The sequence below is a fragment of the Tiliqua scincoides genome, unplaced genomic scaffold (genome assembly GCF_035046505.1).
Source record: "Tiliqua scincoides isolate rTilSci1 unplaced genomic scaffold, rTilSci1.hap2 HAP2_SCAFFOLD_94, whole genome shotgun sequence".
Lineage (NCBI taxonomy): Eukaryota > Metazoa > Chordata > Lepidosauria > Squamata > Scincidae > Tiliqua > Tiliqua scincoides.
The window spans coordinates 27,130-50,000 of NW_027101674.1; the positions used below are offsets into that span (position 1 = coordinate 27,130).

Genomic DNA, 22,871 nt, shown 5'->3' on the forward strand with positions numbered 1-22,871 from the left:
TATAAAAGGCCTTGCACAAAGCAAGGCCAGCCTTTCCTTTGCAGTTGCTGCTGCATCACAGATGTGAAACAGCAAGCAGTGGAGGGAGCCCTCCACAGCTCACACGAGAGGTGGAACAGTTGACTTGAGAGCTGAGAGCAGTTGCATCAGGCCAGCGTGGGCTCCGGCAAGTCTCCGGAGGGCCAGAGGCTCATTGGAAACTGGGGGCTCCCTGAGGGTCGGATTGGGAGTGCTCAAGGGCCGCAAGTGGCCCCAGGGCCGGGGTTTGGGCACACCTCGGCTAGGATCTGGCTGCTATTCTATGCGCACAGACCCTGGGGATGGGGGGGGGGAGCTTCTTTGTGAGTCAATGACTGCCCATCAGAATGAATGAATGAATGAGATCGTGAAGACTCACGGGGGCTGGGATTTTTCCCTGGGTAGGGCTGGGCAGGGGAGCTCCTATGGGTGCCCAAATAGAACCCTTGTCCCTTTAAGCGACAGGCGAGCAGGCAAGAGGGCTGAGCTAGCCAGGGAGGGCGGAGTTGTGGCTTTGCTGGGCTGGCTATAGAGAGAGGATCGTGGGTGCTGCGCTGGGATCTGGGTCCGGTGGGTGCCCTTTTCCTGCGCTGGGTGAGTGGCAGGGGGCTGAGCTTACCACTGGAGGCTCTGGCTTTGCAAGGGGGGGCGCATGCCCTGCTGGGGGGGTCCCTGTTGATCGCCCAGTTTGGACTTGGATCAGCTGTCCGGGGGGGGAGGAGCGTGCAGCTCCACGGGGCCACTCCACGTGCGCAACGTTTTGGAGAGGGGGCACCCTCTCCAAATGCAAGCAGCCCCCTCCTTCTTGGCCCCTGTGCCAGCCTGGCAATGCCATGCCCACCAGCAGGGAAATTGTTGCCAGCTTGCATGAATCTTGATTGTCTCTGGCCTGCAGGGAAACAAAAACAACAAAAAAACCAGGCATAAAAAAAAAATCTAGGATTTTTGGGGGGTAGGCTAAAGCTTTGCCTCTTTGCCACAGGAAGAAGTCAGATGCCCTGGGAAGGCTGCCAAACAGCCGGAGGAGTCATGCAGCGCGCCCCGTTGTTGGTCCTATCTCGGATTGGGTAACAGTGTACACCAAGGTAGACTGCGCCTGTCGCTGGAGGCTCTGCATAGAACTGCCACGTCCGATTGCTTTTGTTTTTGGTATATGTGTATGTATTGCGCTTTCAAGTGTGTGTCACTTCTTTGCTACCCCCCCATCAGGGATAAGTATTCTCCCCATTTTGCAGATGGGGAAGACTGAGGCTGAACAGGAGTAGCGTGTCTGAGGCCCCCTGATGAATTTGTGGCGGAGAGGCGAAACTCGAACTGGAGACTTCCCGTTCTATAAGCTCCATGCTGCGCCAGCTCCTTTTTACCCTGCCTTTTGTTCTACCTTTATTTCATTGTGAAACCCCAGTCAGCATAGATGGGGTGGGGGGTGGGGTCTCAGGAGGTCTCCTATATGGGCACAGACCAGACCCAACCCTTCTGAGGCATCATGTGCTTTCAAAGAATGCCTGCTTGACAGAACCTTCTATAGATTCATCCAGTTCTTTATATGAAAAAGGCTTCTAAGCTAATGGCCCTCGCAGCATTATGCGCTTGCAAAGGCCATAAATTAATCATGCATGGGGCGGAGAACATTTTTGCTGTTTGGTCCCGCCCTGTCAAGGAATCTGTTGCTGAAGCTAGGATTGTGTACTCGATACCTTTCCATTAGACTTCACAAGAGAGAGTTAAAACCCAATGATGTCAATTTTCAGGCCTCACAGAGCTCCTCTTTACTGTCTCTGCTTGAGGGGCTCTGTTGGAAAAAGGTGCTCGGTCTTGTGACCGTGCCATGCTGTTGTCCATAGAACAGGTCATGGACAATCACCTCCTTGGCTGATTTCTCTATGCAATTCAAGGCATGTTTACTTGGAAAGGAACCCCATTGAGTTGAATTGAACATACTCCCATGTAAGTGTGCAGAGGATGGCAGCCAGACCATCCTCGTTCAGGTGGGTCCCCATTCATTTCAGTATTTTATTTTTAATACACTAGACTTGATGCTACCATGGTCTGTGACAGCATTTGGGGAAATGTTACAGGTCTGTACTTTTGACAGGCTACTACGTATGTTCTGTTAACAATGACAGTAAATGGGACTTACTCCTGGGTAAGTGTGGGTAGGATTGCAGCCTAGGGTTGTTAAAAAATTTCCTGCTTGATGATGTCACTTCCGATCATGACATCACTTCTGGTGGGTGCTGACAGATTCTCATTCTAAAAAGTGGGTCCTGTGCTGGATTTGTGAGAACCACTGGTCTACACTAAACACTAAAAGACCCCAGTCTGGGCCATTCTGGCCTTCCTGGGGCAGGGAATTCCCCCAGTTTGGATGCCCACCTTGAACCTATTTTGGTCATAAAGCCCTTCAAAAATTCAAAAATTAATAAATGATTTTTTTCTTTTTCCTCATGTTTAAATAGTACAGTATTGTATTCCAGTTGCTCTATGGAGGTATGCTTCAAGCAAATGTGGGGTATTCTGCATGGGGTGGAGACAAACCAGTTCCTGAACCAACTCCACTGGGTTCTGGAGTTGTAACCCAGATTTTGAGTGGGCTGACTCCCTGGTGCGCGGGTCACTGTGAAGTTGAGCCGTCTTCCCTCTGGAAGCCCTGATCCCTGTTGTGCTGGAGATTTGGTGATGGTTTGGTCAATTTAAGATGAGACTTGGAGAGGTTCTCCAGCCAATTTTGGCAAATCCAAGCCTGGTAGACCAGTGACCTGACCTTTCAGACAGCTGTTTTCCATGAGGGTTTTAATACCTGCTGATTCAAGGCTTGAGGTTGTCTTCTTGTTTTTGCCCCTTTGCTTTTCCACAGGTTCCAGCTCTCTGTCAAGGAAGTCGGTGCCCAGAATTCTCCACCTTTTCTGCTTAACAGCGTTCACTTCTCGATTTCTCCCAACGGCTGAAATTTGTGACATCTCCTTGTGGTCGGAGCAGGCGTCTCTCGCTCTCCCCGTTCCCCGGTTCCTCGCTCGCGAATAGGAGATGCTGTGATGCTCAGACAGTCTTTCTCCGTGTGACTGCCAAAGGGGCCCTTTGGCCAGCTGTGATGCAGGTTCTCGGGGTCTTCAGCATGGCCTGGATGCTGTTTGGGATGGCCAATGCTAGTGAATCCCTTCTCGGAGCACGGGATTCCAGTTTCCCTGCATTCCTCCGCTTGGATGACAGAGGGCATCCCAGCAAGATCCAGGGCTCGGGCTCAGTTGTGGATGTGAGTAATGAGAGAGTCTGGGCCTTTTTCTGGGGAGAGTTCAGGGACTATCTTTTGTGGGGCGAATTGTATTGCTAAGGGCTCCTAACGAAAGTGGACACCTGGCCTCAGGTTGGCCAGGTCACATATTAACACTACGTAGTGTAACGGTTTGAGGGACCTGGAAGGTCCAGGTTCAAAACCCTGGTCAGCCATGAAGCCCATTACACAGTGCACTTGTACTTTTTTTTTTTTTTTTTTGCATTGCTGGGAATTCAAACATTCCAACTTGGAAGTCAAAGCAGAAGGCAGACTTGCTTGTGAACTTCTCTGATCTCCGAAGCTAAGCAGAGTGGGCCTGGTTAGTACTTGGATGGGAGACCGCCTGGGAATACCGGGTGCTGTAGGCTTATACCATAGTCTTTCGAGACTGAAGGTTGCCAACCATCTCCATATACTGAACACGATCTCCCGATCTCGTCTGATCTCAGAAGCTAAGCAGAGTCAGGCCTGGTTAGTACTTGGATGGGAGACTGCCTGGGAATACCGGGTGCTGTAGGCTTCTACCATAGTCTTTTGAGACTGAAGGTTGCCAACCATCTCCCTATACTGAACACGATCTCCCGATCTTGTCTGATCTCGGAAGCTAAGCAGAGTCAGGCCTGGTTAGTACTTGGATGGGAGACCGCTTGGGAATACCGGGTGCTGTAGGCTTATGCCATAGTCTTTCGAGACTGAAGGTTGCCAACCACCTTCTGCCCTATTCAGGGCAAAGCACCAGGCCTCTCTCCCACCCTACCCAGCAGCTCTGTTCCCTGTATTTTCAGCTCTATATTTTTAGTGTTGGCTGAACTAGGCGCTATGTGACCTCATCGGAAATTGGCTTGTGCCCCACCTGGTGGGTCCCGACCCACAGTTTGAGAAACACTGCCTTAACACCACAAACTGAACTGGCTGCAGGGTTGCGTTTGGGAATCACTTCCACAATTGAATCTGGGGAGTGCCAGGGCCAAGGGAAGGGGTTGTAGGCCTCGGTGTGACCCGGAAGTGGCTTCTGGGTGCGCAGTCAGTGTGGTACACGGTGCTAAGGTAAAGAACCCTTTTTAAAAAACTTTCTTAACTTAACATTTTTAACGTGGATCCCAGCGTCCACTAATTTCTGTATCCGTGACAGGTCTTGGAGCGGATGCCCCTTGGATACCGTTGGACTACTGTATTTTTTTGCTTATTCGTCAGCCTGAGTTGTTGATGCTTTTGTTTTCTGCTCTGCCAGGCTGGTGATCAAAGCACTCTTTGCTGACTCATCCTATGCTGCCCCAGGGATTTTCTTTCTTTCTTTCCTGGGCCGATGATACGGATCGCTAGTTGGGCAACAGACTGCCAGCCTGCACAACGGAGGCTGCGTGCTTGAGAGCCAACAAGAGAGTGCTTAAGGGCACTGCCATGATGGGGAGGAGTTGGTAGAAGGAGCAGAGAGAAACTGGCTGTGCTGGTATGGCTTTGCAGGGTGACGAAGGTCCAAATCCTAACCCACTTTCCAACACTGGCACAGCTGTGCCAGTGGGACGTGTGCTGCATCCTGCAGTTGGGTGGCACTCATGGAGGCCTCCTCAGAGTAAGGGAATGTTTGATCCCTTTACCTTGGAGCTGCGTTACCCTTATGTCAGTGCTGGAAAACGGGTGAGATTGTGCCCTAAGAGACTGAGCTGTGAATTGGGGCATTCCTGAAGCTGCCATGCTGCCACTCCATCATCTCTGTATTGTGCCCAGCCCAGACATGGGCTGCAGTGGCTTTGCATAGCTCCAGCCCAGCCTTTTCCTCTGCCCAGCCTGGAGACATTGCTGGGAATCAAACCCAGCTCTTTCCAAGTGTTCTGATCTCATGTCATTGTGAATGCTTTTTTCATGCTGCTTTATAAAGAACAATGTTCCCTGCCCCAAGGAGCTTGCAATCTAAAATTGGTGCAGTAGGAGACCACAGGGGAAGGAGAAGGATATGGAGAGAGACTTAAGCAAGGGAAGAATCTGAAATTATTTTCCTGTAATTGAGTAAACTCTGGTACCCAGCTGTTGGTTAAGTTTTGGCTGATTAAAGATGGCAGAGATCAGAGATACTAACAGAGGGAAGATACTGGAAGTTGATGTGCCTTCTGTAGCAGAGCCTTTTCAAGTCTAGGGAACCCCTTCCGCTTTGATTGGCCTGCTGAGGAACCCCTCAATGTTTGCCACCGAACCTCAATAAGATGCCAAAGATTCTGACTGGGTCACAGTCAGACAGTCACACAGGCCTCCCAAACCACCGGCCCCTGTTTTTTGTTCCTGCCGTGACATCATTTCCATGTTAATGACATCACTTCCAGTGGGTCCCAACAGATTGTCATTCAAAAATTTATTTTTATTTACTTTATTTATGTCCCACCTTTCTCCACGAAGGGACCCAAAAAGTGGGTCCTGGTGCTAAAATGTTTGAGAACCACTATCCTACACTCACCTACCTCTCTGTCTACTCTGTAGGTTTAGAACCAAGGAGTGATGGGTGGCGATTGGGCCCTGGCTTTGGGATCTCCAGACTCTTTTTCTTAAATGAAACACAACCTCTCTCTCTCTCTCTCTCTCTCTCTCTCTCTCTCTCTCTCTCTCTCTCTCTCTCTCCAGTGCAGGGAGGTAAAAAAGCAGAACCAGTCCCAGCGCTGCTCTTTCATCCAGAGCAACCCAGACTGTCAGATGGATGGCGGGTTTCTCAACTACCTCAACGGAGTCTTCTGTGCCTTCCCGAAAGTGCTCCAACCCCTTGCGGTGACCCTCTACGTAAGCGTCAAGTGGCCATGTTCAGATGAGGGTACCCTGTTCTCTCCCTCTTCCCCTGCCCAGGTTTCCCCATTACTCCATACTGCTGTGGGCCGCCAACAGTGGGGAGAAAAGGGGAAGTGGTTTGAAAAGCTCTTAAGAATGAACCTCTTGCTGCCTGAAAGTACCAGCCGTCTCCTACTTGGGTGAAAAAGAAATTAATGTACAGTGTTCTATAGTGGTTAGAGCAGCAATTTTCAACCTTTTTCATCACAATGCCCTAAACTTGTCAAGGTACACCATCAGGTTTTTTTTTTTACCATTGACAAGTTACGTTGCACAGCTAGTGCGAGGCTCACATCCCCCAATGACCCTAGAACATAAGAACAGCCCCACTGGATCAGGCCATAGGCCCATCTACTCCAGCTTCCTGTATCTCACAGCGGCCCACCAAATGCCCCAGGGAGCACACCAGATAACAAGAGACCTGCATCCTGGTGCCCTCCCTTGCATCTGGCATTCTGACATAGCCCATTTCTAAAATCAGGAGGTTGCGCATACACATCATGGCTTGTAACCTGGAATGGATTTTTCCTCCAGAAACTTGTCCAATCCCCTTTTAAAGGCCTCCAGCCCAAACGCCGTAGCCTTTGGCATCCTCTGGCAAGGAGTTCCACAGACCAACCACACGCTGAGTAAAGCAATATTTTCTTTTGTCTGTTCTAACTCTCCCAACACTCAATTTTAGTGGATGTCCCCTGGTTCTGGTGTTACGTGAGAGTGTAAAGAGCATCTCCCTATCCACTCTGTCCATCCCCTGCATAATTTTGTATGTCTCAATCATGCCCCCCCTCAGGCATCTCTTTTCTAGGCTGAAGAGGCCCAAACGCCATAGCCTTTCCTCATAAGGAAGGTGCCCCAGCCCAGTAATCATCTTAGTCGCTCTCTTTTGCACCTTTTCCATTTCCACTATGTCTTTTTTGAGATGCGGTGACCAGAACTGGACACAATACTCCATTAGACCCTACTAATAAATGAGACTCCCCCAAACGCCCATGGCACACCTGTGGGCCATTCGTGGTGCACCAGTGAGCCATGGCACAGTGGATGAAAATTGCTGAGTCAGAGTGTTGGATTAGGAATGGCAAAATATGAGTTCCGATCCCAGCTCAGCTGTGAAGGCGCATCTGGTAAGCCCCCAGCCCTCCATCCACTCATGCATGCCAGGGGGTGTGCAGGAGGGGAAGTAAGTTGAGTGTAGCTAACAAACGGGCCATGGGATAGACAGGTGCAGGGGATCCAACCCACCACCAACTGCCTAAACTTAAGCAAAGAATTCAACTGGTTGTGTGGGCCACGATCAGCTCTAGTTGGACCACCCCTGCCCTAAGCTACTATCTCACTGACCCTACCTTGCAAGGGTGTTGTAGGGAGGGAAACATGTATGCCAGTTTGAGCTCTTGGGACAAAAAGTGAGATGAAAATGTAACGAGAGAGCCAGGGTGGTGTAGTAGTCCTGGAGTTACTTGGAAGATCCAGGTTCAAATCCCCACTCAGCCATGAAGCTTCCTAGGTGACCTTGGGTCAGTCATTCTCTCTCTCAACCTTGCCTACCTCACAGGGTTGTTGTGGGCACAAAAGGAGGGGAAGAACCACATACACCACCCTGAGCTCCTTGGAGCAAGGGCGATGTAGAAATGTGAATAAATAAGAATGAATTAAATGAGGCAGGCTGTAGGAAGGCAGGCAAACCCAGGGCAGGGAATTGGTTGCGACTCTTCGCTCCTAGAAGAGGAACTGTGGTTTTTTTGTGGGGGGAGGAAGCAATGACTCTGCGGCTCTAAGAGGGAGAAGACGTGTTGGCGCCAACAAAATTGCTGCCTCATTGTTGTAAGCTGAAGCAATAAATACCCCTTTGTGGTTCCAACCCAGCCTGATTAGCTTGCTCCTTGGGTCTCCAGGTGAAATAAATGCAGATACAGGCTATGGGATTCTCTCTTGGCCTTGGGTCAATTGCAGTGTTCGTGCCCCAAATCCCTATCCCAGTGTAATTCTAAGACTCGCCACCTGCAGCATTGCCACTGTGGGCAAGCATGGTGCACCTGAGAGGGGTAAAGCTTAGAATCAGGGAGGTGGCACTTGTACTCATGTAGTTACCTACACTGAATGGGGGGGTTGGACTAGATGACCTCTATGGACTGTTCCAACTCTATTATTCTGTTCTTGTACCCTGGTACAGCATCCAACACTTCTCATTGACAATCAACTCATTCATACATACAATAATTCCACAAGCTCCATCCTTCCATGGGGACTTCCCCTTGTTGGCAGAGAGCTCTGGCTGACTCGATTAACCCCGAAGATTGCAGTGCTCATTGTTTCGAATGGCTCTCCCTTTAGAGGCAGGTTACCCTGCATCAAATGTTGGGTGCCCATTATTATTAAGTAGGACTGTGCTCCCAAATTGCGCGTTGCCAACCCCCTGACGCGACTCGTGAGTCAGCAATCGCAACACGACCCGAGCCACTTAGGGCACAATCCTAACCAGGTCTACTCAGAAGTAAGCCCTATTGTGTCCAATGGGTCTTACTCTCAGGAAAGTGAGGTTAGGATTGCCGCCTTATAGAGTTGTTTTTCACTCAAGTCCAAGTCATTACAAGAAGCGAGTTGCAGTGGGAGTCCGGCGCGGCTCTGCAGAAATAAAGGAAGTTTTGGTGGTGCCGATGTGTGTGTTTGTGTGTGGAAGTTCTCATTTAATAAAAACACACACACACACAGCAGGTCGTCACTCGAGTCAATTCGAGTCGTGACTCATTTCTGAGTCACCTGAGTCGCGAGTCGGGTCTAAGCCAGTGACGCCCGCGACTTGAGTCACGAAAAATCTGCATTGTCGTGACTCAAGTGCCCATTCCTGTTGTTAAGAATATTTACAGAACTGCTTTTCAACCAAGAATAGTTTGCCAAGCAATTTGCATAGTTGAATAAATAAATGGCACCTTCTTTCCAGCCTTTTCTTTCAACTGTTGGACTAGGTGGTGTTTACTTGGGATGGGCAATTACCTTCCCAGCTGACTTTTCATGGCTTTCTTACAGGCCTTGTGGCTCCTCTACCTGTTCCTGATCCTCGGTGTCACGGCTGAGAAATTGTAAGTCACAGCTACGGGGTCTGTAAGTCACAGCTACGGGGGATTCCAGTGGGCCCAACGCAAAAAAGGAGTTCTCCGCCCCCCCCAATCGTCCACTCCCACCCCAAAAGGCTTCTCAGGCTAGTAAAAAGGACATTGTGTCCCAATGGGACTTGGGAAGTTGTATTCCCTGGTGAAAAATTTAAACAGCCTATCTGGACGTGGGATACCTCAGTCTCTGGAGAAGTGAGACATACTTCAGTAGATGAAGATGATGATAATAAAAATACTAGTTTTCAACAAAAAAGTTCAGAAAGCAGTTCAGACCGAATCGAATAATTAGTCAAGTCAACCTTTATTAGGCATAAACATTTGGTAGGTGAAGACTCTGTACGGAAACCGTAGAGAGAATATAAACCTAAGTAGTACACAAATATATATATATGTGCACACCTACGTGTACACACAGATACAAGCGTACAATACATTTTACATACAAACGTATTATTTAAAAAAACAAAACAATCAGTTACTCTGCAGATATTGCCAAAGATGTAATGTACTCAGTGATTACTTGCTACAGAAAGCTTGGCTTGATTCAAATTCCTCAAATTTAGGAACTGTGCGACTGAGAGGGTTGTACGCTCTACATCACCTGCTAGAAGGAATTGAATTATAGCTTTCTCAGAATGCCGTTTTAGCATGGAGCAAGGGAGAGAGAAATTGCTGTCTTAGTGCTTGACATCTGGGACAGTGCAACACAACGTGTGTGGATGTTTCTACTTCACCTCAATTGCAGCTACATAAACGATCTTCCCAGGAGGCATTTGTAAAATCGAATAATTAAATGGCTCCCTGTCCTGAAAGGGCTCGCCATCTGCTTTGTTGTATGCAGAAGGTCCTGAGTTCAGTTTTTCCCAAGCAGGAATGAGAGAGACCCACCCCTGCAATCTTGGAGAATCGCTGCCGGCCTGGGTCAGCAATCCTCAGCTACTGACTTGACTCAGCGAGAGAAGGTGGCTTCCTGCTTTCCAGCCGGGTGACCCTTTTATTGTGGCTGAGGAAGTGAATCCGAAACCAAACAAGAAAGACGTGTTTTATTTATTGCAAAACAGTAACCTTTCCCCCCCCTCCCTGTTTTTCCTGTTCAGCTTCTGCCCAAACCTGTCTGCCATCTCCACCAAGTTGAAGCTGGCCCACAATGTGGCAGTATCCTTTCATAAACCCCTTGGTGGTGCTCCAGGCAGTGTTGGGTTTGGGGACAGGGGTGTGAATAGGCCTCCACGTGGGCCTGATTCCAGCTGCCTTGTCTGGCTGGTGTGTGCCTGGAGCAGTGGCCTCGGGCTCTCTCCCTGAGGGACAGAGAGCAGTTGTGTTTCCACCTTAACATATTCCTTCATGGTGTCACTTTTCTGGCCTTTGGGAACGGGGCGCCGGATGTCTTCAGCGCCGTGGTGGCGTTCTCTGACCCGCGGACAGCCGGCCTCGCCATTGGAGCCCTCTTTGGTACGCCTGGCTGGCCCAACGTGTGGTGCCATGGTTTGCTTTTTGTTGTATCTCTTGCTTGGGTGGGAGTCTCAGCCTCTGCTGGGAAAGTGATCTACCTGCTTGCTGTCTCCTCACATCAGGAGTGTGGGGCAGGGTGGGGAGATGAGAGACAGTTTGCACTGAATCAAGGCCTCCCAGACCTCAGGCAGCATGTCAAATGCACACAGTCCCTTTACCCGATGGCATGCTAGCCAGTCAACGCTCTAGCCCATCACTCTCCTCCATGCATTCTTGACACTCTAGCCCAGGGGTGCCCAAACCCCGGCCCTGGGGCCACTTGCGGCCCTCGAGGCCTCTCAATGCGGCCCTCAGGGAGCCCCCAGTCTCCAATGAGCCTCTGGCCCTCCGGAGATTTGTTGGAGCCCGCTCTGGCCCTATGCAACTGCTCTCAGCATAAGGGCAACTGTTTGACCTCTTGCGTGAGCTGTGGAATGAGAGCTCCCTCCACTGCTTGCTGTTTCACGTCTGTGATGCAGCAGAGGCAGCAAAGGAAGAGCCAGCCTTGCTTTGTGCAAGGCCTTTTATAGGCCTTGAGCTATTGCAAGACCTTCTTTCATTCATATAAGCTCATCTGTAATATATTCATTTATGTAAACTTATGTAAATTTATTCAAATTTTACATGCAAATTAATTTTTTTTCTCCGGCCCCCGACATAGTGTCAGAGAGATGATGTGGCCCTCCTGTCAAAAACTTTGGACACCCCTGCTCTAGCCTACCACTTCTCCTTGTTTTCTTGATTCTCTAGCCCACCACTATCTTCTCTTCTGCACCGTCTCTGCGCTCTAGCCCAGTGGTCTCCAAACATTTTGGCTGGAGGGCCGCATCAAATATCTGGCGTGGTGTGGAGGGTCGGAAAAGAAATTTAAATATAAAATTTGAATGAATAAATTAGAGATGGAACTTAGATGAGTGAATAAATGAATGCAGGACAAAGTTCCAAACAACACAGTCCTGGAACGTGCTGGAATCCCTAGCATGTATGCACTACTGAAACAGAGACGCCTGCGTTGGCTCGGTTATGTCGTGAGAATGGGTGATGGCCGGATCCCAAAGGATCTCCTCTATGGAGAACTCGTGCAAGGAAAGCGCCCTACAGGTAGACCACAGCTGCGATACAAGGACATCTGCAAGAGGGATCTGAAGGCCTTAGGAGTGGACCTCAACAGGTGGGAAACCCTGGCCTCTGAGCGGCCCGCTTGGAGGCAGGCTGTGCAACATGGCCTTTCCCAGTTTGAAGAGACACTTGGCCAACAGTCTGAGGCTAAGAGGCAAAGAAGGAAGGCCCATAGCCAGGGAGAAAGACCAGGGACAGACTGCACTTGCTCCCAGGGTGGAAGGGATTGTCACTCCTGAATCAGCCCTTTCAGCCACACTAGACGCTGTTCCAGAACCACCATTCAGAGCGCGATACCAGAGTCTTTCGAGACTGAAGGTTGCCAACTACAAGAGCTCGTTCATTCAAGCTCTGTGGCCCTCAGAACACCGTCCAGACACAATCAGAGCACAGTTCTGGTCATGTTCAGTTGAGTGGGCCAGAGGCTTTCAGGGGACAAGAGGTTGGCTGTGGGCTGGAAAGGGGCTTGCTGTGGGCCACATTTGGCCCCTGGGCCGGGGTTTGGAGACCCCTGCTCTAGCCCACTACTCTCCTCTGGGTTTGTTTGATGCTCTAGCCCAGTGTTCTTCAACCTGTAGGCCGTGATCCTAATGGGTTCGCAAAAATAACCAGGCGATACATCTGGGTTTTTTTTTTTCTCCAGGGGCTGGTATCTTCGTCACCACCGTTGTAGCTGGTGGCATCGCCCTGGTGAGGCCTTTCACTGCAGCCTCCAGGCCGTTTCTCCGGGACGCCATCTTCTATATGGTGGCTGTGTTCTTGACCTTCGTGGCTCTCTATTTTGAGAAGGTCACCCTGCCTGAAGCTCTCGGTAAGTAAATCGGGGTGGGGGGGGCTGGGTGGGCAAAGGGACATAAGAGATAATCCAGCTGAGATGCTGCAGGATCCCATTTCCAATTGTTGGTACCCAGATGCCTTCAGGCATCACCCAGAGCTCTCAGGTGTTTTGATAAGGGCGCAATTTCAGTGCTTACAATGGGTGTCATTTTGGTGGACCACTGTGTGATACAGGAAGCTGGACTAGATGGGTCTTTGGCCTGTTCCAGTAGGGTTCTTATGTTCTGATGAACCACAGGAACAAGGTGTAGGTAGCTGGAGAGAGATCCTCTCATCACATGCTGGCTATGACGACCATCTCAGTTGGCCTCATAAAGGGACCGGCCTGAATGAACAAAATATATCTTTTTACTGTGAACTTTTTTTTCCCCTTTCCCCTGTTAAAACTGTGGAGTCAATCGTGATTATCTATCATCCTTGCCCCTTCTCCCTTTCAGTGGTTGTATTGTCTTCCTTGGAAGAAGGGGGGGGGTTCAATTCTATATGTACCCCACCTGAGCTGTGTGGACGCATTCTCTCAATTAATTCTGCATACCTCAAAGTGGGAAGGAGCTAGAAAGGTCATTGAAATGAGCTTCTGCGGAAGTTCTCCTGGAATCTAGGAGAAAGTGCAAGCGTGGGCAAGGCATGGACCACTGTGACCCACCACCTCCGTCTCTGCAGGCTATCTAGGCTTGTACATCTTCTATGTCCTGACAGTCGTGGTCTCTACCTGGCTGCACAAAAGACAACGCAGGGAGAGGTTGGCTCCTCCCAGTCCCACGGAACCAGGTGAGCGTGCAAGGGTGGTAAGCTTGGTGGTACGATGCTTTCGGAGTGCGCAGAACCCTGTATGTGAATTAGGTGGACGGAGTCCAGGTGACCCTGATGGCAGAGGCAAGGTTTGAACCCGGGAAGGTTTGGTCTCCAGCTCAGTGCTTTAGCTGCTAACGCTGCACTGACTCTCTTTGGTTCAAGGCACCAAGCGTTAATTCTGGCCCACCCCCCCGCCCCAGTAATCTGCCACTTGATTTCTTTCGGTAGAGATTCAAACAGACTCTGAAGACAGTGATCCACCCAGTGGCAGCCCAGATGACTATGGTGAGTCCACTTCAAGCTTCCAGGTATTGTCTCTAAGCCCCAAAACAGCCTGGGCCCAATGGCGATTTCTCATACATGGGCTTCCCCGTTCCTTGGATATCTTCTAAGGGGGTTTTGTTCTTGATCTGGTGTCTCTGAGAGTCACATCTGTTCACTTTTGCCTTCTGTCGTGCAGCGGAAGAATACCAGCCGCTTCTACCCTCTCCAAAGACAACTCTCCAGATCCTTGCGCATTCCATAAACCCCCTGAATTTTAGGAAATGGAGGAGGAAACCCTGCCACTGGCGTTTTGTCAAGGCTGTCAAGGTAAAGGTTTTCACCACTTTGAATTCTTGCCCTCCCCCAGGGACCAATATGGTGGTTTATAAACATGTAACAGAATGAAGGAGTCAAGTCCTGAAGGGGTAGGTCAGGGAGAAGGTAGTCGTGGTTGCTGCCTTGATATATGGTTGGCAACCTTCAGTCTGGAAAGACTATGGCATAAGCCTACAGCACCCGGTATTCCCAGGCGGTCTCCCATCCAAGTACTAACCAGGCCTGACCCTGCTTAGCTTCCGAGATCAGACAAGATCAGGAATGTGCAGGGTTGATAGCAGTTGCCTTGATAGCAGCTGTTGTAATCTAAGAGCAGGGGTGTCCAAAGTTTTTGGCAGGAGGGCCACATCATCTCTCTGACACTGTGTCAGGGGCCGGGGGGGGGAACTAATTTACATTTAAAATTTGAATAAATTTACATAAGTTTACATAAATGAATATATCAAAGATATATGAATGAATGAAAGTCTTGCAATAGCTCAAGGCCTATAAAAGGCCTTGCAAAAAGCAAGGCCGGCCTTTCCTTTGCTGCCGCTACTGCAACACAGACATGAAACAGCAAGCAGTGGAGGAAGCCCTCATCCCAAAGCTCACGCGAGAGGTCAAACAGTCGCCCTCATGCTGAGATCAGTTGCGTCGGGCCAGCGCAGGCTCCAACAAATCTCCAGAGGGCCAGAGGCTCATTGGAGACTGGGGGCTCCCTGAGGGCTGCATTGAGAGGCCTCGAGGGCCGCATGTGGCCCCAGGGCCGGGGTTTGGGCACCCCTGTCTTAGAGGCAACTCCTGCCAGTGTCAGCTAGACTGGCAGGGCAGCCAAGAATGAAATCTGGGGAGATGGTAGCTTTGGGGTGCTCTTGATTGTGGAGTGCAAAGCAGCCTGAGAGATGAGCAGAATATTTGTAGGGGGGGGGGAGTGTAGAGGAGATGTGTGGTGTCCTTTTTGCGCCAGGGATAGTGCATCAGTCCCTGTTTCTGCCTCCAAAATGGCTTGGGCCAAACCCACTACAAACATTACATTAATTTTAATGTGCTGGTTGGCCCTCAGAGCAGACTGCTAAGTTACCACCTCTGCAAAAAGTTGATCGTATAGTTTGTTTGCATAACAAATGTAGGAGCTTGCCATAAAAACTAACTTTTGTTCTGTTTTATATTGCTTTGCTTCTTTGACCACCATTTGTTTAGGTTTCTGTGGCTTTTAGCTCTCAAGGCCAGCCAGGAATCCCTGAGAACAGCATTTCTCCAAGCGTGCTCCAAAGTTGGGCTCCCTGAGACCCCTTTCTAGGGCTCCAAAAGTGGCCTCCATCTGCCCCCTGCCTAATTTGCTCCTCTGTCTCTCCCACGCCCCTTCTTTGTATCCCTCATTCCCTTCCTGGCTGTTTGCCAGTGTTCTGCATTGAGCTCAGTGCCTTTCAGTGCATTGAGCTCAAGGCTCCTTTCAGTAAGAGACTCCCCAAAAGCTTGAGAACGACTGCCTTAAATAATAAGAAGGGGTGTTTGGAAAATGGTTTTATTTTTCTGCCGTTTTCATGATTTGAAAGGCAGAAAGCGATGTGGGGTGTTTTTATTTCAAGTTCTCATTTCAAGTCCTCATTTTGATTCATTTTAAATGCTTTAAAAGTGTACCAGGTAGGTGATAGAGTGTCAACAGATGCAGCCACTATATTATTTCAAACCAGAAAAGTAGTAATAATAATAATAATAATAATAATAATAATAATAATAATAATACAGGTATTTCTATACCGCCTTTCTTGGTCCTCAGATTTCTCCTTAGACTTTATTCAAGGCGGTTTACATAGGCAGGCAATTTAAATCCCCGTAGGGATTTTTACAATTTGAAAGAAGGTTTCTATCTTTCAAGAAACCACAAGATTCAGATGTTTCTTTCTTGATCTGGTCGCACATTCTGGCCTCCATCCTCCCACGCTCAGAGCAGATGGAATAGCTCGGCTTCAGCTTGTCAGCTGCTTCAAGGTCGCATGGTGCCGGTGGCCTCGAACTGGCAACCTTCGGATGTTATCTTCAGGCAAATGGAGGCTCAACCCTCTAGACCAGACCTCCTACCTAGATTATTAAAAGTAATCTATTTTAATTTCTGGAAAATATCTTAAACGGCTGCCGAATCTCCTGGGGCAAGTCACTGCTGCGGTTGTCTGCCCTCTAGCAAAGGAGACAGTGGCTGCTGATGTTTGAATTGCACAATGACCAACATCCACCCAGAAGATTGGGCCCTTGACGGTCCGCTCTACATGCCAGGGATGGCCAAACTTGCTTAACTTAAGAGCCACATCTGAGAAACGTCAGATGTTTGAGAGCTGCGAGAGAGACGTTTGAGAGCCACAGTATTTAAGGGGCATTTAAATAAGTGGTTTCCAAACTTTATAGCACCAAGACCCACTTTTTAAAGCGACACTCTAGCAGGACCCAACTATGTTCAACCGACTTAAAAACCCATTTCTGCCCAGCCCACAGGTGTACACATTTGATCCCTGTTGTGTATATGCAAACATTGGCCAGAAGTGGCTTAAATAAAAGGAGATCTAGAAAGAATTTATTTATATATTTTCAAGTTCTGATAACCAGAAAAATAGATCCTCAGACATATATCTCCCGATAGTTACACAAGTTTACAAACAGCAGAAGTCCAGCTCCTTGCAGAGCGGTTAACAGCTGTCTTGCAAACTGCAGGAGCTGAGCTCTTTGCAGGGTAATTAGCAGCTACTGTATTTGGTTTTTGAATAGCTTCAGGGCTGGAGGTAATGAGTTATCTGATCTTTCCATCACCCTTATGTAACCCACCAAAAATCGGGTTGTGACCCGCCAGTGGGTCCCAACCTATAGTTTGGGAACCACTGATTTAAATTTTGAAGTAGATTTACTTGCCCTGAACATTAAACGTAGGGTGGGAGTGGGGGGGCGGCTAGAATGTCTTAGGATGCTCTAGCTCAGCGTTTCTTAAGCTGTGGTACTCGTACCACAGTGGCACTCAAGATGGTGTCTGGTGGTATGCCCAGAACCCCCAGACCCCCACCGCTTGCCAGCGAGACCAGCAATGTAATGTGACGAGCAGCAGTAGGAGAACTCAGCTCGGCGGGCAGAGCTCCAGCACTTGAAAAAGCCTACCCTGAGCTTCTTACCAGTGTTCATTGCATTGGGTCCAGCCTCCCAATCAGGAAGTAACTGGTGATGACATCATTGCCAGTTGCTTCCCGTGGTACGTACATAAGAACATAAGAACAGCCCCACTGGATCAGGCCATAGGCCCATCTAGTCCAGCTTCCTGTATCTCACAGCGGCCCACCAAATGCCCCAGGGAGCACACCAGATAACAAGAGACCTGCAAGGCTTCCTGGGAATTGTAGTTAAGAACATAAGAACAGCCCCACTGGAGCAGGCCATAGGCCCATCTAGTCCAGCTTCCTGTATCTCACAGCGGCCCACCAAATGCCCCAGGGAGCACACCAGATAACAAGAGACCTGCAAGGCTTCCTGGGAATTGTAGTTAAGATCATAAGAACAGCCCCACTGGATCAGGCCATAGGCCCATCTAGTCCAGCTTCCTGTATCTCACAGCGGCCCACCAAATGCCCCAGGGAGCACACCAGATAACAAGAGACCTGCATTCTGGTGCCCTCCCTTGCATCTGGCATTCTGACAAAGCCCATTTCTAAAATCAGGAGGTTTGCGCGTACACATCATGGCTTGTAACTCGTAATGGATTTTTTCTCCAGAAACTTGTCCAATCCCCTTTTAAAGGCGTCCAGGCCAGATGCCATCACTACATCCTGTGGCAAGGAGTTCCACAGACCAACCACACACTGAGTAAAGAAATATTTTCTTTTGTCTGTTCTAACTCTCCCAACACTCAATTTGAGTGGATGTCCCCTGGTTCTGGTGTTATGCGAGAGCGTAAAGAGCATCTCTCTATCCACTGTGTCCATCCCCTGCATAATTTTGTATGTCTCAATCATGTCCCCCCTCAGGCGTCTCTTTTCGAGGCTGAAGAGGCCCAAACGCTGTAGCCTTTCCTCGTAAGGAATGTGCCCCAGCCCCGTAATCATCTTAGTCACTCTCTTTTGCACCTTTTCCATTTCCACTATGTCTTTTTTGAGATGCGGCGACCAGAACTGGACACAATACTCCAGGTGTGGCCTTACCATAGATTTGTACAACGGCATTATAATATTATAATAATGTCTGATAATAAAAACGTCTGATAGGTGGACCTTGTGAGGTGGTACGGCAGGGGACAAATATTGAAAAACGCTGCTCTAGCCGACCTACCTTGTCTCCTCCACACTCCTGCTCTGTCCTCCTCTTTGTTTTGAAATACAGGGCGAGGAAGGAACAGTGGCAGGCTGATGTTCAGGGCTGATGAACCTCCTGACCTTTTAAAGTCAGAAGTTTCTTCCAAACACCAGCTCCCTTATCTTACAATCAAATCTGCTTAAGTGGGAGATTGCGTCAGGTAGACGAGACTTTAGTGCCTGCTGAAGCCAGAGAGTCTGGCCGTCTCTGCCAGATGCAAGGGAGGGCACCAGGATGAGGTTATCTGGTGTGCTCCCTGGGGCATTTGGTGGGCCGCTGTGTGAGATACAGGAAGCTGGACTAGATGGGCCTCTGGCCTGATCCAGTGGGGCTGTTCTTATGTTCTTAACTACAATTCCCAGGAAGCCTTGCAGGTCTTCTTGTTATCTGGTGTGCTCCCTGGGGCATTTGGTGGGCCGCTTTGAGATACAGGAAGCTGGACTAGATGGGCCTATGGCCTGATCCAGTAGGGCTGTTCTTATGTTCTCCTTGTCCTTGCAGGGGCTGGAAAAACCTATTGAACTCTGAAGTTCCCACTGATAGAATTAAGCCTTGGCAGCTTCTCCTGGCCATTAAACTGTGTTGTCCTTGCATCTGAAAAGTGGTGTGGGGTGTATTTGTTCCTTGCTCCTGTTGCTCACCCGGCTGAAGTGAACTCTTGCTGCCAGTCAGTGCAGATGGACTGGATGTAGTAAACTAGATGGACCAATGGCTTGATTCAGCAATCGGCAGCCAAGGTGTCACCAGGGTTTGTGGCAGCCGGCACGAGGGCTAATTGCGTCACCCCCATGAGGAACCTCCTCCCGTACCGGACCATACAGAATAAATTGGAAGATCATATGCACTGCCTAAACACAGGGGTATCGCTAGGGTTGGTGGCACCCTCATTCACTTGATTTTATTTGTTTATTTTAATATATAGCAGTACAGGTCACCCAACAACAACAAAAAACAGTGGCCAGCATGATGACACTCACACAACCGAACAACAGCATTAGCTCTGCTGCATGGAAATGAGAGCTGACTCATCCTAACACCTCACTGGTTCCCTGCTGCGTTCATCGTAACACCTCATTGGCTCTCAGAACAATTGGTCCCAACTGGTCGGTTTTCAGTTAAGGAAATCCACTTTGTGTTACATAACACAGTTGCGTTTTCCTTTTCTGGTTAAATGTCCACAGCTTTTGATAGAATCCAGATATTTCAGTGTGGTTTGTGTCATGAAATTCCCTATTGAATGATCTAGAACATGATGGTATTATTAGAAAATACCAAGATTTTTAAAAATTGGCTAGTAGTAGTGTCACACACACAACCCCACGGGTGTGTCACCTGGTGCGGTCCACACACACACACACACACACCCCGGCATCGCTGCCGATGAGCACCTTTGGGCATTCTTGCTTTTGTTTCCTCAGCTACCGGTGAAGCTGGTGCTTCTGCTGACGGTGCCTGTCATGGACCCCGACCCAGAGGACCGAAACTGGAGGCGGCCCTTAAACTGCTTGCACCTGATCACGGGTCCGCTGGTCTGCGTTCTCACCCTGAAATCGGGCGCCTGTGAGTGCTCTCCTTTCCTCAACTTTGTACGCGTGTCTGGAAAGCGGGTTGTTGCCCCTGACGGCAATTCTACCCTTTCTTCCCTTGCATCCCCCCTTCTCTTCCCTCGGTTGTCTCCCTTGTGCTGCAATCTAGTCTGGGAGCCGTTTGGGGCAGGGACCTGCCCTCTTGTCCTTTGTAAATCGCCACTCGCAAAGAAATAAATGATAGCGTTCCCCAAAGCCTTGGCTGTTTCCAAATACAGTAGTTTCTAGTTACCGTCTTTTTTCCCTTTTGCTGGGATGTAAGATCCCAGGAAATTTTGGGGCCCCCTCCTTGGACTCCCAGGCCCCCTTTTTGACCCTGGGCCCAGGTACAATGTACCCCCTGCTCCCCTTCTCATGGACCCTGGGGAGATTGGAAAATGTAACACCCTAGGAAATTTTGGGAGGCCTTCCTTTGGCTCCTAGGCCCCCTTTTTGCCTGGGTATGAGGAACCTCCTCTACCCCCCCTCTCATGGGGCCTACTCCACTGTCTCATTTTGATTTATGGTTACCCGCTTCTCTTAACACCAAGCCATTACCCTGCCTCGTAGGTGGGATTGCAGTCCTTGTCTTTCTCTCTTCACATCTCTTCCAGACGGTCTTCACAAGATACAAGGCGTCTTCCCAGTCTGGGGCCTGGTCCTGCTGGTGGGGGCCGCCTTGGCCACGGTGGTCTTCTGCGCTACGAGGAACGAGGAGCCACCCCGATATCACTTTGTGAGCATCGAGGACCTGGGCGCTCTTTCTTGCGTAGACTCTCTAGCCTTACTTTGCAGAGGCCGCAGTGAAGAAACGCCAGGGCTGGCTCACCAAGGAGGCCAACTGAGGATGTTGCTTTAGGCAGCAGGTGCAAGGAGGGCGCCTACCTCTCCTTGCCTGGCTTCACTTCCACCTCCAGCGTCAGTGGTAGTCGGTTTCAAACGCTGCTGGACAAAGAGCAGGAGCTGCTTCCTGGAACAGTTTGGTTGGCCCCTTTGGGGGAAAGACTAGGCTGGACTTGATGAACTTTGAGTCTGATCCAGCTGGGGGGGTGGGTAGGTTTCTTGGGTTCTTAATTTCTTAATTCAGGACTAGGAGATATAGGGGGCAAGGACCGTGAGAACAGCTCCCAACTGGGGCAGATGGGCTCAATGATGGTTGGCAACCTTCAGTCTCGAAAGACTATGGTAGAAGCCTACAGCACCCAGTATTCCCAGGCGGTCTCCCATCCAAGTACTAACCAGGCCTGACCCTGCTTAGCTTCCGAGATCAGACAAGATTGGGAGATAGTGTTCAGTATAGGGAGATGGTTGGCAACCTTCAGTCTCGAAAGACTATGGTATCAGCCTACAGCACCCGGTATTCCCAGGCGGTCTCCCATCCAAGTACTAACCAGGCCTGACCCTGCTTAACTTCCGAGCTCGGACAAGATCAGGAGATAGTGTTCAGTATAGGGAGATGGTTGGCGACCTTCAGTCTCGAAAGACTATGGTATAAGCCTACGGCACCTGGTATTCCCTGGCGGTCTCCCATCCAAGTACTAACCAGGCCTGCCCCTGCTTAGCTTCCAAGATCAGATGAGATCGGGCATGTGCAGGGTAACAGAGCCTCGTTCATTCCAAGCCAGGTGCTTGTGTGTGTTTCAGTTTTTCATTCCTGCTTTTGTCATAGATTTTTGCCTTCCTGGGGTTCCTGGTCAGCGCCATGTGGATCAATGCCGCAGCCACCGAAGTGGTGAATGTCTTGAGGACCCTGGGTGTGGTCTTCCATCTTAGCAACACTGTCTTGGGGCTGACCCTGCTGGCCTGGGGGAATAGCATTGGGGGTGAGTATTCTGCGACTGGCAGATAAAGGGAGAAGAAAATGGGATTGCACTTAAAGCCTTTCCCAGGTGGGTCTATAGGGCCACCAGGCAGTTGTGTAAAATTCTAGACATCCAGGCTGCTGTAACTTGGGTGGACTGGAGTGGTGCTTTGACTGGCCTTCTACTGATATGACTTATTTTTTACATGTTTATCCTGCCCTTCCTACAAGTAGCTTAGGGTGCTGTACATGGATCCTCCCCTCTTTTTGTCGCCACAACAACCCTGTGAAGTAGGCAAGGCTGAGAGAGAGAGAGAGAGACTGGCCCAAGGCCACCCGGGAAGCTTCATGGCTCTTCCAGGTTTAAGTCCAACTCCCGAACCACTACACCATTTTGGCTTTATGCCCTGCTTGTGCTACCTTTTAGGTAGGGAGCAGTAGTTCCGTAGTGGACAGAGCCTTTGCTTTGCACCCAGAAGCATCCTGAGTTAGTTCACTGACTGCCTTTCCAAGCAGGATAGAGAAATATTAGTTGGTTGGCAACCTTCAGTCTCAAAAGACTATGGTATAAGCCTACAGCATCCGGTATTCCCAGGCGGTCTCCCATCCAAGTACTAACCAGGCCCGACCCTGCTTAGCTTACGAGATCGGGCATGAGAAATATTCCTTTCTGTGAAACCATGGAGAGCTGTTGCCAGTCTGTGTCTGTCACACTTGATTTAAACAGACACGAAGCACTTGACCCAGTCGGCAGCAGCTTCCTCTGTGCAGGTGTCTGGTTCTGCCCCACCCAGCTGTGGCTGCTGTAAAGTAAACAGGCTTTTGCAGCATCCTTCTCCTAGCTGGGCCCTATCCTGTCAGTGTCTGTTTCCACAACAGCACCGTTGCCAGCTCGGAGGGGAGGATATTTAGATTGAGCTGCACAGTGACTGAATGGAGAAGGGAGCAGACCAGGAATTCCTGGCACACAGAAGCTCTCAAGAGTGTAAAGTGCTGGAGCTGGTTTATGTGTGGGTGGAGCTGGGAGGGGGCCAGTAAACAAGGAACAGCTGATGCAGCATCCTGGCCAAGAGGTTTGGACCTTGAACTGAGAATTCCCTAGTTTTAATCTTGCCTTAATCGAAGGCAAATTTCTCTTC

General features: G+C 49.7%; 1 protein-coding gene and 4 pseudogenes across 1 annotated transcript in view; 2 read left to right on the forward strand and 3 right to left on the reverse strand.

Moving 5' to 3' along the window:
• The first annotated feature begins 538 nt into the window (after positions 1-538).
• SLC8B1 (solute carrier family 8 member B1) overlaps positions 539-22,871 on the forward strand; it is a 27,521-nt gene continuing 5,188 nt past the window's right edge. Inside the window, exons 1-14 of the mRNA XM_066611124.1 lie at positions 539-612; positions 1,001-1,103; positions 2,876-3,271; positions 5,906-6,058; positions 9,131-9,183; positions 10,314-10,370; positions 10,562-10,668; positions 12,470-12,637; positions 13,327-13,434; positions 13,687-13,743; positions 13,919-14,049; positions 19,785-19,926; positions 20,546-20,667; positions 21,601-21,754. Coding sequence (XP_066467221.1) covers positions 3,110-3,271; positions 5,906-6,058; positions 9,131-9,183; positions 10,314-10,370; positions 10,562-10,668; positions 12,470-12,637; positions 13,327-13,434; positions 13,687-13,743; positions 13,919-14,049; positions 19,785-19,926; positions 20,546-20,667; positions 21,601-21,754 — 1,414 coding nt within the window. The 5' untranslated portion in view covers positions 539-612; positions 1,001-1,103; positions 2,876-3,109. The remainder of the gene's footprint in view (positions 613-1,000; positions 1,104-2,875; positions 3,272-5,905; positions 6,059-9,130; positions 9,184-10,313; positions 10,371-10,561; positions 10,669-12,469; positions 12,638-13,326; positions 13,435-13,686; positions 13,744-13,918; positions 14,050-19,784; positions 19,927-20,545; positions 20,668-21,600; positions 21,755-22,871) is intronic.
• Positions 3,842-3,964, forward strand: LOC136636155 (5S ribosomal RNA; annotated as a pseudogene).
• Positions 14,227-14,344, reverse strand: LOC136636161 (5S ribosomal RNA; annotated as a pseudogene).
• On the reverse strand, positions 21,274-21,396 carry LOC136636159 (5S ribosomal RNA; annotated as a pseudogene).
• LOC136636162 (5S ribosomal RNA) lies at positions 21,426-21,544 on the reverse strand (annotated as a pseudogene).